The 16,727-nt window shown below is 41.3% G+C and overlaps 1 protein-coding gene across 1 annotated transcript in view; it reads right to left on the bottom strand.

Annotated features, from left to right (window-relative positions):
- Positions 1–16,727, bottom strand: part of CCDC141 (coiled-coil domain containing 141) — a 158,937-nt gene that overhangs the window by 120,614 nt on the left and 21,596 nt on the right. The window contains exons 3-5 of the mRNA XM_045033130.1: positions 10,102–10,293; positions 5,322–5,430; positions 343–596 (exon numbers count right to left, since the gene is read on the bottom strand). Coding sequence (XP_044889065.1) covers positions 343–596; positions 5,322–5,430; positions 10,102–10,293 — 555 coding nt within the window. The remainder of the gene's footprint in view (positions 1–342; positions 597–5,321; positions 5,431–10,101; positions 10,294–16,727) is intronic.

Raw genomic sequence — 16,727 nt, forward strand, 5'->3', positions numbered from 1 at the left:
CTGAACCCTGCTGATAACCCAGGTGTGTAGGGGTCAATATGATTCCACATGATAGGATTTCTGTGGGGGAGTTCAGTTTTTTTTAAACTTAGAAAATTAAATTTAAAAAAAAAAACTACATTACAAGAACATTTAGATTGCAAAGTCAAGCAGCCAAAAGTTAGGAAAGGCCAGAAATAAGGTTGTGTAGGGAGACATGCTTAAAATATAAATCAAAGTAAACAAATCAGTGAGGCAAACTATCATCCAAATACACAGGAACCCCTTCTCCTGTAACTCTCCCCACCACATGTAACAGTGTCCTGATGTTACTGTGTCTGGCCTAAGTGTTGTATATCCTACCTGGTTTTCTTGGTGATGCCAATGACAAATTTGCAGAACCTGCTCTAGTCCTTGGCGTTGCTGCTTCAGATGTTTGTCCAGTTGCCTTCTCCTGTCTTGTAGCAGCTCCAGGAGACTGCCAATTTTCAAGCAGCTGCTGTGGGCTCCTTGAATCAACTCAGAGTTTACATTAGGCCCATCAGATTTGAATTCTTCTATGAATTCAGTCAGCTCATGGCTTTTGTTTAAAAGGGCCAGTGACTTTTCCAAGAGCTCTGTAAGAATAAGATTACACACGAAAAAACATGCTAATTTTCATCAATACACTCAATCTATAAAGCATTATTTTAGCATATTTAAATATATATATTTAAATACTGGAAAAATGGTATGAGATCAATATGGCTCCATCAAGAGCTCTTTAACTGAAAATAAAAAAGGAATCTGTAGACGTGCGGACTCACCCCTGCGGTGCCTCCTGCTGGGGACTCCTGGGAATTAGCTCTTCCTGCCAGGAGCGCCCTCTGCAGGCCCATGATCCGCCTGTCCTCTTGGCCCCCGTGTCCCTCCCTGGACCCTGGTGCCCTTTTAATTGGGGTGCTGCACCCTGGCAGTACCCCACCATTCTGGGTCTCCCCTCCCTGGGGAACCCCCAACCCTCTACCCCCACTTCACCTCAGAATATGGTTACTGCCAGTCACCATCTAGCCCCATGCCCTAGGGCAGACTGCAGTATCAGCCACTCATCATAGGCAAAGGGATTTGGACCTGCTGCCTTTGTCTACCCCTTCTTGCCCCAGCCACAGCCCTCTCCTGGGCTGTTTTAAGCCCCAAAGGGCAGGAGCTGGTAACCACCCCTCTACAGAATCCTACAAAAAGTAGAATCATGGACAAATTGCTGACAATAAGTACAAAAGAATAGCATAAGCATGTACAGACAAAATCAGAAAGGTGAAGGCAAAAATGTGTTACACCTAGCTAGACATAAAAGGCAATAATAGGAGGTTCTATAAATACTTCAAGAACTAGAGAAAGATGTAGGAAAGTGTACTCTACTTAACAGGGAAGGAGAGCTAATAACATATGATATCTAAAAGGGTGAGGCATTTAATGCCTGTTTTGCTTCAGTTTTCACTAAAAAGGTAAACTGTGACCAGATGATCAATACAATTAATATTAATAATAAAGGGGAAAAGAATAAAAGCCAAAATAGAGAAAGGATGTTTAGATAAGTTAGATGTATTCAAGTCAGCAGGGCCTGATAAAACTCACTGCAGGGTACCTAAGAAACTAGCTGAAGCAACCATGGAACCACTGGTGATTATCTTTGATAACTCACGAAGGTGAGTCTCTGGGGACCGGAGAAGGGCCAATATTTTAAAAGGAGGAAAAGGAAGACCCAGCGAATATTAGAACAGTTAGTGTAACTTTAATTGTGGGAAGATACTGGAACAAGCAATTTGTAAGCACCTAGAGGATAGTAGGCTGGTAAGTAACAGTCAACATGGATTTGTCAAGAACAAATCATGCCAAACCAAGCTAATTTCCTCTTTGACAGGGTTACTGACCTAATGGATAGCAGTAGGTGGGATATATCTTGATTTTAGTAAAGCTTTCGATATAGTCCTGCATGACATTCTCATAAGCAAACTAAGGAAATGTGATCTAGAATAAATTAGATTGAAAAACCATACATTAAGAGTACTTATCAATGGTTCGCTGTCAAACGGGGGAGGAGGGGGTGTATCTGTCCTGGGTCTGGAACTACTACATATTTTCAGTAATGACTTGGATAATGGAGTGAAGAATATTCTTATAAAATTTGCAGATGACACAGGGCTGGGAGGGGTTGCTATCGATTTGGAGGATAGGATTAAAATGCAAAGTGACCTTGGTAAATTGGAGAATTGGTCTGAAATGAACAAGATGAAATTAAATAAAGACAAGTGCAAAATACTACACTCAGGAAGGGAAAAACAAATGCACAACTACAAAATGGGGAATAACTAGTTAGGCCGGAAAGGATTTGGTTAACAATGTGATGCAATTGCAAAAAAGGCTAATATCATTCTGGGATAAAGGTATTTCCAGGAGGGATTTGAAGAAGAGAGTGATGTGGTGACTGAGGAAGGGAGTCTCAGGCATGCAATAAGGTGTGTAGGTGAGCATTGGAAAAGTACCCGCAGGGGGTAGTTATGCATACAACTTGTGAAAAGCAGAAAGTGAGAGAGTTCAGAGCATGAACGGAGACAAGAACAGAGAGATGGACAGAAGTCAAACTATGCAGGGCCTCGTAGTCAAGGACAGGAAACTTTAATTTGATGTTGTGCATATGGGGAAGCCAGCACAGGAGTTTGGAATGTGTCTGAACAAGGCCAAAGTGACAGGCTAAGTATTATGGAAATGATTTTGTTGTCACTAATATGGGTGTATTTGAGGGAGACTCGGTGAGAGTCCTGTTTCGCAGAGTAGAGGTGGTGAAAGAAATACTCAGGCATTTCCAAGACCAATCATAGTTAGCTATGAAGAAGCTCCACTCTCTAGCTAAGCCCAAAGAACCTTCAGTATAAGCACTAGAATGGTCTGGAAACAAATTCCCCTTCCATGGAAAAATCCAAAAATTAAAAAAAGTCAGAATTCTCCACTGAATGTAAATTCCAACATTTTATTTTGAAAGCAGGTGAAATGACACTTTATTTTGACCTTTTCAAAATCTTTCCGAGACTCCCTGAGCTGTCTGGAGCCCCAGCAGTCCACTAGAAGGATTGCCCCAGTGTCTGGGAGTCTGGAAATTCTGGCAGGCCACCTGAGAGGCTACCAAGGATCTGTGAGCCTGTAAATTTGGGTTGCCAAGCCATCAGGAAACCTGCCTTGATTTCAGTGCAATACAGATGGAAACATCACATATCTGTGGAATGTTTTGATTTAGGCCAATCAGCATTTTCCAACAGAAAGATGTTCCATCAGAAAATTTCCAACCAGCTCTAATAAGCATCTGAACAAGTCTGAAACAATCCATCTAGCAGAGGACAGTAGTACCCAAAACATTTATTACAAGATGACATCCTGCACAAGCTGTCCTGGGTCTGCTACTACTATTGGGTGAAGTGACCAACCCTTTGTTTCTTAGGAGGTTTCTCCATAAATGTTAGAATAAAAACTTGGAATTTAACAGGGATAATTCCAAAGCAAAGTCACTCATTTCGCCACCCCCAATCAGGTGTGCTCCTGGCACACAGCTAAGTTTACTTTTTAAACTTAAGAGACTCGTCACCATAGCCTGGTAGCTCCAACACTTTGTAAAGAAGGCCATTCTTTCCAGCAACTTTACTGCTAAGTAGGCTGTGCCTTTCTTACAGAGACAAATACAAACACGATTTTCATTAATTATATGATTATCCATCCTCCAAATTCTTAGCACTTTGGAAAGATATAAACAAAGAAGAAAGGGAGCATTTGCTACCTCTTCTACCCCTATAGGTAAGAGTCCATCCTTCTCAAGCCTATCTTCCCTCTGGAAAACAATTTCATTTGATTGTTTCAATTATGGACCCTCTTTTCAGCAATGACAATCAGTCACTGACAGGTATTCCAAGCTAAAATTGCTGTGTGATGAGCACTTCAGTTCAATAAAGATTGAATTGGGACCACCAAGCCCATATTAAAGTTACCTGAGCTCAACTCACTACAGTCTCCTGAGTAGAATTGCATTTGATTCAGAGTGCCAGCATTTGAAGCAGCTAGTTTTCTTATACAATGCAAAAATGTTCAAGTTGCTACTCTACTACTGAACAATCAACTGCAGTTTATATTTTCTGCCAGGTGTTGGGTTTCCTGTAACAAGTTTCCATTAACATTTAGTTAAAATTACATGGCTGGAGTGTATGGATTTGTGAAAAAAACAGATTTATATGGGATTACAGTCTTTTAAAATAGATTGCAATTGTACTTAGCTGTGCAAAGAGATTGATTCTGAGATGGTGGGAAGGCACCTGCCCCCCACTTTTAAAAGATTAGTATGGTGGCATGGCAGAAAATGCTTCACACAAAGATCTTGATTTTAAGATTAATGACCCATCTGCTGCATTTCTTGTAGAAATTTGTCTAGTATTGAGAAGAAAACATAGATGTGCAAGTAAGAGGTACATGAGGTGTTTTGGGGGAGTGAAGTGTGGTACAGGACTTTATTTCCTGGCTGCCACCTGACTGCCTGTATCTTCACTTTAGGCTGTTAATGGAACTTCACTGCACACGGGGACAAGACAATTCAGCAGGGGCGTTATACAGAGTGCAGCTCTACAAAGCCAGAAGCACATATCAGGGAAGCCAATACAGACAGCTGGAGTCTGAGGTTGTCTAGAGGCCAGCAGTAGCTCATTCCCCAGCCCACTCCACTCCTCTTGCCCCATACACTTCCAAAAGCTCAACTGTTATGTAGGAGGCTGCATATGTCAGACAGTACTCCCCCGTGTGCACACCCAAGAGGCTGTGGGATTGCTACGAGATATCGGCACCAATGCGTCATTCCCCGCTCCAAGCTTCTAGAAGAGCTCAACCCTGGGGCACAGGATTATAGCAGGCCGGCTGATAGCCACCCAGAATGCTCTCCCACCTCCACTTTCACCCCACAGGAAAGGGCAGCTGGATGAAGCAGCAGTGTAGGGAAGCCAGGAGGGGGAAGAGTTAGAGGAGCCAGGGGAAGTAAGGGAAACAATAGGGAGGCAGCAGAGGGGAGAAGAGAGAGAGCAGGAACAGTTGTTTAGGGAACCATTATTAATTAACAGTGCTTGTCAGATCTGTATTTAGCAGGTGTGACGTTGCCGAGCACTGAACAATACTGACTCTCTGAGCTCTCTTTGCAATTAAAGAAACTACCATAGCAAATGTGATTTTATAAAAGAAGAATTTATTTGGGAAAACCAAAAATATCTTTCAAAGCCTAGAAATTCAGCCGACTAACTATGTGAGCTATTGGCCAAAGAAAGGAATCCGTTCTTTACCTTTTGTGTGATGCTCATGCTGATGAAGGAGCTTTTTCAAAGATTCAGTGTTCTCAAACTCCTGGGCATTCTGAAGGAAATCCTCCACTTGGTCAATTTTAATAGCAAACTACATTAGGAATACAAAGAGAGAAAAAGCATAATGCAACAATCCTTAGAGTACAGAATGTCACAGTACATCTAACCTGTGCCTTCGGGAGCAAATTCTCAGACTAGCAAAGAAGGGTATCAAATATTTCTGGTGTCTATCAATTCCAACTTCCCAGTATACATTTTTGGGAGCAGCTGTTTGTCCTCTGTTTTCATGAGGTTCTGATTTGAATTGATCCCTTGTCTTACTGGATGTTTTCTGATGGGATTGTGATTACAGTTTGTCTTTTTATGAGGCTTTGCTTCTCTCCTATGGTTTCTCTGCCTCCAAGTCCATCGATAAAGTGCTCATAAAGGCCCCCCATGAATTTTAAAGTTTTTTTTTTTAAATTCCCCATATCAGATATTGAATGAAGCTTCCCCGCTCCCAATCAGATTTTATTCAAGGCTCCCCTCCATATCCTCTCTGGCATATTAAAATCCAAATTCCAGCCATCTTTGGGGAAAACTTTGGAGGCAGATACAATTGTCAATCTGATTTTTTGAAGATAAAAATTGGTAGTAAATTTAAACCCACTAATGTTATGGTAAAACATTAATAAGCAAATTACAGTGAGGTCATAGCACCTTGATCGTTAAGGTTGAGGCTAGCTTACTGCTTAACAGCTGGTTTTTCTAAGTGTTCTAAAATCCAAATACTTTCTCAGATTGTCCTGAAAATTGCTGGGTCTCCTGGGGCTGCAGGGGAGAGTTAATGGTCCAAAATTGAGATTATTTGATCTAAGGGTTCTGGAGATAGAGCCACCTATTGTGATGTCAACATTTTACAGTTCTTATAACTTTTTGTACACAGTTGGGACTCAAACTACGACTCTGAACTTCTCTAAACTGAAATCACCTGCTTAGGACTGATCTCAGCTACAGGAAGCCATATTTAAAAAGTTATTTAGGGTAAAAGTTGTGATGACGATGTTGCTCAAGCCAAGCTGACAAGCCATAGACAGTGCTGATGTGTGCTTTGAGTTGGTATTTTTTGGGTTTTGTATAGGTGACTTTGATGTTCTGGAAGGGTACGAGGCATTGCTGGTCAACCTTAACTGCATTAGCAAAGATTTGTGACAGTGAATTAACATTACAGCTTACATCAGGTTATTCTTTTGGTTAATTGTATGCTCTATTCCTGGTGTCATACTGCTCCTTCAATGGGATAAATGCTTAGTTGTAATTATTAGAGCCCTTACTATACCCTGACTCCGAACACCCCTGAACTTTGGATCAGCATCCAAACCCAGACCAGAATCTGAATTCTGCAGATGACTTCTATCCTTATAAGTGTGACTAGCACCCAGACCTGACCACATCAGACACTGGGTTGTTCAAAATCTAGACTTGAATTTTGCAGCTTTGTGCCATCTCTAGTAACTGGATTGCTAAATTAAGGAAGACCAAATCATTAAAGTTCACACTTAGGTTTCAATATCCTTGATGACACTGAAGTCCATGATAAAATTAAACAAGAAGATGAAAATTAAGCTCTCTGCTTTGCTTGCCTATTCTCACATTCCACCCTTTTACTCATGATCTTTATCTTATACAACAAATCCATTATGCGTCAACATTTGGGATCAGAATTTGATTTTCATTAAAGAATATCCATGAGATAATGTCTGTGCTTTATCACAATAAAGCAAATATTTCACAGAATTGCATGTTGTCATTAAAAGAAAAACATTTCAAAAATAAAATTCTAGTATTGTCGTTTAAGTCTATAGGACAATTGACATTTGTGTCTAACGTAGGCATGACTAAACATAATGGGCCAGACCATGGCACAGAGCAGCCTAAAACGCAGCTCAACCAGTCTGTTAAGGATTTCCCCTGCACTGGGGGACACTATGAAGGTGGTGAGTTACCATAGTGGCTCCTATGACAATCTCTTCCTGGCTCCTTGATGTTAGGACTTGGCCTGGGCATCTCTGCATTTGGCTGGTCCCATGCTGCTGGAATAGCTTGTGGATACTATTGGGAATCAGCAGAATTTGCCTCAGTCTTGCTGCTGTTCTAATTTCTACCAGGCATTGGGACAATACAGAATCAGCCCCAGGATCTGGGGTCCAAGAAGGTGGATTAAAACAACCCTTGTTCTCCCACTCCTGCTCTTGTGCCACATGTAAACTCTTTGAAACAAAGACTTGAGAACCCCATGTAATTGTGCACTCAACTTTTGGGGCAAATCCAGCCCACTCCTCTGCAAATGCAAAGGCAAGGGATAGATGAATTCAGTGGGCTGTGCAGGAAGTGTACCTACCCCTGGGTTTGGAGTCCCAACCTGCATCAGCTGCCTGTGCAGAAGTGAGTAGGGGTGGGACATACAGGGACATGGGCAGGCTGGGAGAGGGATAGGACTGAGAGAATTGTTGCTAATCTCCTATCTTTCAGGAGTTGGACTCTGGTTTTATGCTGGTGTGCATGCTTGTGCATGTGGTTCTTATATTTGCGCTCAGATGGCTAGACAGACAACTGTCTTATTTGCAAGCACAACTATGATAACTACACAAACACATATTCTAATGCACAGCCTTGAGTCATGGGTTTCAGAATTTGGCCGTCAAAGAGTCAAATAATTTGAATCTTAGACAATAAAAGAGATCTATTGGGTCATGTCCCTGCCCAGTGCAGTATACAGGTACAGACTAATTTTTAATTATTTTTCATTACCACTACTAGTTTTTAAAGTAAAACATTAGTAAGAGACATCACATTTTTACAGATATTCATTCTAAATATTCTGCTCATTTTCATCCTGGAATACCCCAAAACAAGAATGCAGCTGATTTTTTTAAAATTAATTGGCCCTTTGCATCAGTAGATGCATCCGTTAGCGATGATTTTTAATAAATCTCTAAATTCGGGGATTGTACCGTTTGACTGGAGATTAGCTAATGTAGTTCCTATATTCAAGAAGGGGAAAAAAAGTGACCCGGGTAACTACAGGCCTGTTAGTTTAACATCTGTAGTATGCAAAGTAATGGAAAAAATTTTAAAAGAGAGAGTGGTTACGGAGCAGGAGGCCGATGGCAACTGGGATAGATTACAGCATGGATTTACGAAAGGTAGATCGTGCCAAACCAATCTGATCTCCTTCTTTGAGAAAGTAACAGATTTTTTAGACAAGGGAAATGCGGTGGATCTAATATATCTGGATTTCAGTAAGGCGTTTGATACGGTACCGCATGAGGAATTATTGGTTAAATTGGAAAAGATGGGGATCGAAATGAAAATCCAGAGGTGGATAAGGAGCTGGTTAAAGGGGAGACTGCAGAGGGTAGTACTGAAAGGGGAACTGTCGGGTTGGAGGGGGGTTACCAGTGGAGTTCCTCAAGGTTCGGTTTTGGGTCCTATTTTATTCAATCTATTTATTGCTGACCTGGGAACCAAGAGTAGGAGTGGGCTGATAAAGTTTGCGGACGACACCAAGTTGGGAGGTATTGCCAATTCGGAGAAGGATCGGGATATCCTCCAGGGAGATTTGGATGACCTTGTAAACTGGAGTATTAGTAACAGGATGAAATTCAATAGTGAGAAGTGTAAGGTTATGCATTTAGGGATGACTAACAAGAATTTTAGTTATAAGCTAGGGACGCACCAGTTGGAAGTAACGGAGGAGGAGAAGGACCTGGGAGTCCTGGTTGATCGTAGGATGACTATGAGTAGGCAATGTGATGTGGCCGTTAAAAAAGCTAATGTGGTCTTGGGTTGCATTAGGCGAGGTATTTCTAGTAGGGATAAGGAAGTGCTAGTCCCGTTATATAAGGCGTTGGTGAGACCTCATTTGGAGTATTGTGTGCAGTTTTGGTCTCCCATGTTTAAGAAGGATGAATTAAAACTGGAACGGGTACAAAGAAGGGCCACTAGAATGATCCGAGGAATGGAAGGCCTGTTGTATGAAAGGAGACTTGAGGAGCTCGGTTTGTTTTCCTTAACCAAAAGAAGGATAAGGGGAGATATGATTGCACTCTTTAAATATATCAGAGGGATAAATACAAGGGAAGGAGAGGAATTATTTCAGTTCAGTGCTAATGTGGACACGAGGACAAACGGATATAAATTGTCAGTCAGGAAATTTAGGCTTGAAATTAGACGAAGGTTTCTAACCATCAGGGGAGTGCAATACTGGAACAGCCTACCGAGGGAAACAGTAGGGGCTAAGGACCTCCATGACTTTAAGATTAAGCTAGATAAGTTTATGGAGGAGATGGTATAATAGGATAACGGCCTTAGTCAATAGGTCAATTAAGTGCCACACTGGTAAATAGTACAATGGGTCAATGATATGATATTCTTAACCTTTTTCCAGAGGGTATGGCTGGAGAGTCTTGCCCGCATGCTCGGGGTTCAGCTGACCGCCATATTTGGGGTCAGGAAGGAATTTTCCTCCAGGGCAGATTGGCAGTGGCCCTGGAGGTTTTTCGCCTTCCTCCGAAGCATGGGGCAGGGGTCGCTTGCTAAAGGAGTGGGTAGATCGGCTTATGTGGCCTGCATCTTGCAGGAGGTCAGACTAGATGATCATAATGGTCCCTTCTGATCTTGAATTCTATGATTCTATGATTCTATGAAATAGAATGCAACAAACTCTTGGAGGAATTGGGATTTGTTTCAAATTAAGCAGCATTTCATTTTAAATACAAACCTCCAGAGCATTTTCAAAAAATCCTGCAGTAAGTTTCAGAAGTGCTCTTCGCTTCTCTAGCATAACGATGAGGGCATCCCAGGCATCCCCCAGAGTTTGTGCCATGGCATCATACACTTGGCTTTGCTCTTGGTTTTCCTCTGCAGTCTTGTCTGCTTCACGTAACAGGTCCCATACTTGATCTTCCAAAGACTATACGCAGGGGAGGTGGGGAGATATAAACAAAATTGTTTTTTCTAAGCAGAATTCCAAAGAGCACAATGATATTACCTTGGGATACATTTTCAGTATAGTATCTTTTCAGTTATCCACAGCTCTCCTATTATTGGCAGATTTTCAACATAAAATATTAATAATAATGGAAGTGTGGCTATTCCTAGATAGTGTATCAAAAACTTACCCTTTGAATTCAGTTCTGTACTTTGAAACTCTCGCATGCAATTTCATAAAATTTTGGTGAGAAACAGTTCTAGGGGGATCTATCATTCCACATTTAAAATTTACATTCAAATATGCTCAGCTACTTGAACGTAAATCTCTACTGAAGCTAGTACATGCTCATGTATTTTGGATATTCATTTGTTAGAACATTATACAGCCAATCAACACATTCTCCTGCAATGCTGAAGGCCAGTAAAACAAACAAACAAACAAACCCAAATTAAAGCCTTAAAGATATAGCATACAACTCAAATGTAAAAGCAGCAAAGAGTCCTGTGGCACCCTATAGACTAACAGACGTATTGGAGCGTGAGCTTTCGTGGGTGAGTACCCACTTCGTCGGATGCATGCACGTCTGTTAGTCTATAAGGTGCCACAGGACTCTTTGCTGCTTTTACAGATCCAGATAACACAGCTACTCCTCTGATACTTAACTCAAATTTAATTAATTCACAACACACCTAAAATGCAGGGGCTAATTAGATTAAAACTATATATGTATTGTCTAAGGAAGGCCATAGATTACGTGCAATATTTCCAGCTTTGCCTGCTGCAGTGTTCAAGATGAACCACAAAATTACAATGTTTGGGTTATCACAAGAACAAGTCTAGAGTGTTTCATGCCCTTTACCATAAGAAAGGATTACTACTGTGCCATTTCCTGTTCATGTTAAAATCTTCTGTGTGTCTAGAGACTTGATTGTTTGTATTATACATGTTTTTCATCTCAGGTCTTTATCATGAGAATAGATTAATGAAGTGCCAATTTTTGCTGTTATTACAGGTATTATCACAAGAATGTATAATGAGAAGAGGAATCTATATAAGGCAAATTAAAATCTATAATAACTCATTCTCATGACACAGACTAATAAGAACAGAAGATAGGAGAACTTAAAATTCTCATGACAGAGATCGAACTGAGAATCGGAAATACTAGCAAACTAATTCATTATTGTGCGAAGCACAGGATCATAATCTCAAAACCTCCCTCGATGCTACCCACATACTCTCTATGAATGTGATAGTCTGAATCTGAATCAGGTGTTAATCTCTCCTCACTGAAAGCAGGCCTTTGGGAAACACTTTAATACACAATGGAACCATTATTCCCGACTCAAAATTTTTTAAACAAATATTTTAATCTATCTCAGTACAAGACAGACTAAAGAAAAGATTAGTAATTTTTACTCAGTATTCAAAATAGGAACTATGTATAATCTGATATTGCAAAAATAAAATTATTAGGCATAGGAATAGATCCAACAAACCCATTATTTGAAACAAATATTGTGTAATACATAGACGAGTGTGGTAATTAGCTGTATTTTCTCAGCAGTATCTGTGCTAGCGTTATAGTAACAAACCCATCTCAAAGGACACACAAAAAGTCAATCTTTTAAAGAACTATTTACATTCCCCATTTTATCTCCTGAACGATAGCACAGTACTGGGAACTACATTCTATTCTTGACTCTGAAAATGACTCCTGTGCCATTGCGCAAATCCCCATCTTTTTCTCCTTAGTTTCCCCTTCTAATGATAATAAAAGACCAAACCCTGAAGCTCACACTTACTCTTTATTTAAGCAGAAGCCCCACTGACTTCAATAGAGTTTTGCCTGAGTAAGAACAGAGATCCTTATTCTGATGTCAATTACACCAGTAACACTGCTGATATCAAAGGAGTGGTTCCTTAATGACACAGATATGAGATCAGAATCAGGCCTGGAGTAAAAATTGAGTAAGGCTTTGAGGATTTAACTTAATCATAATAATACTTCCTTTCTCTTCATTTCATTAATGCTTAGTTACCTACCTCACTGGGGTGCAGTGAGGACTAATCAGTTAAATTTGTTAAGTTCTATATTCAGTAAGTATTAAGTACCATTATTATTAGTCATAAAAAGAGAAGTACTGGCTCATAATAACTTTTACACCACAGAGATTTTAAGGCTGGATGATAAAATGAAATTTAAAAACCAGCTTCATCAAACTAAGGTTAATGGTCAGGCTTAATGAGCCATTACCAAGCTCATGCAAATTTTAAAAGAAAATTCATCTTGCAAGACAATCTTCAGTGTGTGTTTTTTAAAACTGCTTCCTTTGTTTTCCTTTTATGGGCTTGCATCATGATTTCCTACATTATCTTTTTATAGTGGTGTAGCTATATAAATAATATTGTCTATGTATTCAATTTGCATAGGCATACGCACAATCTGTACAAAGTCAAGGAGATACTCTAATGCCTAAGTGTTCTATTCAGTCTAAAATATTAGCTATCTTCTGAGTGTTAACCCCAGAATGCCACAGATGCTGGACAAGTGCCAGGCCAATACGTCTAAGAGAGAAGTTAGCTTGGTTCTTCAAGTCAAAAGGAAGAAGAGTAATTCCATACCAGAAACTTGTGGAACTGAGAGGCCAGAAGAGGGGAGAAGATGACAACATATGTGAATGATAGGAGTCGCAACTCCATATTCTTATTTCACTGCTGAGGCTGCTCAACCCTCCAGCTTGTGGTGTGACTGCTTTAATTATCTGGGAACAAAGTGATTAGTTTCTTCCTTCCCACTGGAGTTTGGGTGCTGTGGAGAGCATCCTCCCATCAGGTCTGATGCTATGCAGGGAATCATCCCATCTGCTCCTACTGATGGGGCTTTGAGAGTTCTCATGACCGAGGTCTGGAGAGAAACACCCTGCTCTCATCCTCCACCCCATGACACCAGCACTTGGAAGGGCAGAGTTAGAAAAGAGATTTACATCAAGGTATATGTAGGGTGGGTTGAACATTTTCTGTCAAAACATTTTGATGGAAAATTGGGATTTTGACAAAATGAAATTTTTCATGAGAAGTGTCAGCTTGCTGCAGAACGTTTTGATTTTTTGTTGAAAAACTGAACACCCAAAAACAAAAATATTTTGATTTGAAAATGCTGCCATGGTGCCTCCTGAGACCTTTAGCTTAGGAACCTCTTGAATTCTTTCTCCTCTATTGATAAGCCCCTTTGTTTTCAGTTTAAACTGATTTTTTACTGAAAAAAATCCCATGTTTACAAAAAGTATTATTCCTCCCCTCCTCCCCGATATTCACCCTACTTTTCTCCAAAGAGTCAAAATTTTCTGCAGGAAAATAACTATTTTCTAACCAACTATAATACATGGCCCTTCCACATCTCCCCAGTGACAGCTGCAAAGTGTCACTGGGACTCATGACCACTTTAAACTTCCCTCACACTCAAGTAGAGAAATGTGTCAGGCAATGCATTGAACAGGCCTGTAAGTCAAAACGAGGTAGTTTGAGAGGCCAGTTATCCCATTCAAGGTGTCCAGAATAATCCAAATGGACACTGGGTGAAAGGAAGATGGTCCCTGGGAACAGTTCGTGTCTGGGAGGGGGAAGATATAGGAAAAAGCCAAGTTTTTGTTCCTTTAAGGGCCTGGAGCCAGGAGCCTGGGAGAGTGGGAAGGGCAAGGCTCCTCTCTCCCACAGCTGGCCCCAACAGGTGTTTGTTTATTAGGCTCACCTGGGAAAAGGACTGGGTGTGTGAATCAAAAAGGAGGCTCCAAGCCCAATGAGGGAGAGCTCGCTAAGAGGACGACTCTGCCAGGACACACACACACACACACACACACACACACACACGAAGGGCTGTGGAAACCCTGAACTAATGGAGCAGGCCTGTGAGCTGCGTACGCCAGGCCTTGAACCAAGCAATCCCAGAAAGGAGGGCTGTGGAAACCCTAAACCTGGGGGTGAACAAAAAGGAAGCTCTTTTGGGAGCTGGACCATGCTGAATAAATTGGATCCCAAGAGAGGCGGAGTCTTGTTTTCAAGACTTATGGCTGTGAGTAGATTATTTCCAGCAAGCTGCAGAGACACTGAGGCGGCATGGCAGTGGCGCACCATGCTGCAGGGAGGCACGCTCAGAGACTGAACCCCTCTAAAAGGCCACATTTGACAGCTGGGCTGGAAACAGTTATGACTTTACTATGCTTGCAAGTGGTGGTGAGGGAGTCCCTTGGAATAAGTAGGTAGCAGGCTCTATGGCTGCACAACCCTGTCCCACATGTAATTAAGTTGGTCCCTACAGGGCACCTCATGCAGCCATCCATGGAACTGCTGGCTGGTCCCACCTCACTCTTCGGCTTTAAAGCTCCTGAACAGAGACTCCATAACTCTCTCATGACACCACCACCCTTCTGGGCTTGTTTCATTGGCACAATAGCATCCTGAAAGTCCAAATCAATAGTGTCCAACAAATTAAGAATAATGAACACAAAATCTTCTGCCCCACCTGGGCTACTCTTCAAACTTGGACTCCAAAATCTAAAGTAACTGTCTGCAAAGGATTCACCCCTACTTGGGCCCTGTGGAGTCTCTTTCCCACCCTTACAGAGTGGTGCCTTACAGGGCTTTCTCCTCTGGAGGCCTCCCCAAGCTGTTAATCCGGAGGGTTTTTTCCCTCCCTTTTGGCTGCCCGCCTGCTCTGCCTCTTCAGGGATAGCCACAGGAGACACTGCTACCCCTCCCCCAGCTCTTTTCCTCAGCCAGATTAGCCTGCCTCCCCATCTCCAGGGATTCTGCAAATCTTTCCCAGGAACTCCCTCCCTGCTTTTTCTTCTTCCTGTCTCTTTATCGGGCCCTGGTGTCCTCTATCCAACCCCCCTGGGAAGCACTTAACTGATCACTGGTCCGAGTCCCCCTTACAGACCATGTTCAGTTCTACATGGAGCACTGCAGTGGATCGCAGGGAAATTTCCACTGGTCATAGCTATATATATATGCTTAATCTTTCAGTATGCTTAATCTTTTACTATGAATGCCAGGGATGCCTGAAATTAACCTAACCAAGGACCCACATTGGTAACTTGGCTGGTATGTGAGGGGCTGGATTAGAGCTGCCCTCCTCTTGCGTGTGTGTGTGTGTGTGTGTGTGTGTGTGTGTGTGTACACACACATACACACGCAAGAGGAGGGCAGCTCTAATCCAGCCCCTCACATACCAGCCAAGTTACCAATGTGGGTCCTTGGTTAGGTTAATTTCAGGCATCCCTGGCATTCATAGTAAAAGATTAAGCATACTGAAGGCAAGCTTGCATTATTAATGTAGTCACTATGCCAGTGTTGTTATATAATGCTGGTAAAATCAGTGGTTAAATTCATTTTGTGTTTATTTCTTTCTAATGATGCTAATTATTCTAATACATTTGTTTCTCAGCTTTTGCATGCTGAATACTAATGGACAATTTTTTTTAATTGAAACCATTTGCCAATAGGTAAATGGGCACACTTGACTATTATACGCTTCTCTCTTTATGTTTATGCATTCAATAAATATATTTTAGTCTGCCAATTTGTTTCTAATGCCAGCTGTTCCAGTTATCATTCATTACATTTCACAGACAAAGTAAGGATAGAATCTGGCATTTATGTTCCTTCAAAAACAGACTTAGATATTGAGTCTCAAAAACTATCTTGAAACCACAGCTGGTCTGTTCTCACAGTGATTTTACAAGGCCATCCCAGTAAAAGTATAATATAAAAATTTGGAGCCTTTTGTTACCCTGAATACACATGCCGGGACAATTCATTCCTGTTTCAGACTAGCACAAATTAAAGAGAAAGTTACAAGTATTTATACATGTCGTGCTGCTGTTCTGTGTAGTGTTAAATTTCACCTAAATAATAGACGCTTAGTCCCAGAGCCCCAAAAGTATTTAAGTTCCTAATTTCCTAATGGGGCAAAAATATCCAAGAGCATCTGGGCCTAAACTAACTATACAGGGTAACATAACATTAAATGTCCAGAAACTGATGTGCCTATGGCCACACAGTTTAAATACTGCCCTCCTCTTTCAGCTAACTCAACAAATTCAGAGCAACAACAGACTATGGTTTAACACTCAAGCTTTTTTATTCTTGGGGGTGAAATGGTTCTAGGGTCATGAGCCAAAAAGACATGAACAAGAAAACAATGAAACTGGGGGGAAAATGGTTTATGGTTTTTACTCATCCTTGCCATGGGCTCAGTTACTGCTAAGTGATGGAATGTGAAGAGGACATGGGAGGGGAAAACCAGCCAAAAGAGACGTTTCATTTAAAGATTGGATTGGTGTCCAGCCCTCCCTTCTTATCATCTCAAACCCAGCCACCAGAGAATAACTGACACATCCTACAAATAGATT

This window comes from Mauremys mutica, chromosome 10, assembly GCF_020497125.1.
Source record: "Mauremys mutica isolate MM-2020 ecotype Southern chromosome 10, ASM2049712v1, whole genome shotgun sequence".
NCBI classification, from domain to species: domain Eukaryota; kingdom Metazoa; phylum Chordata; order Testudines; family Geoemydidae; genus Mauremys; species Mauremys mutica.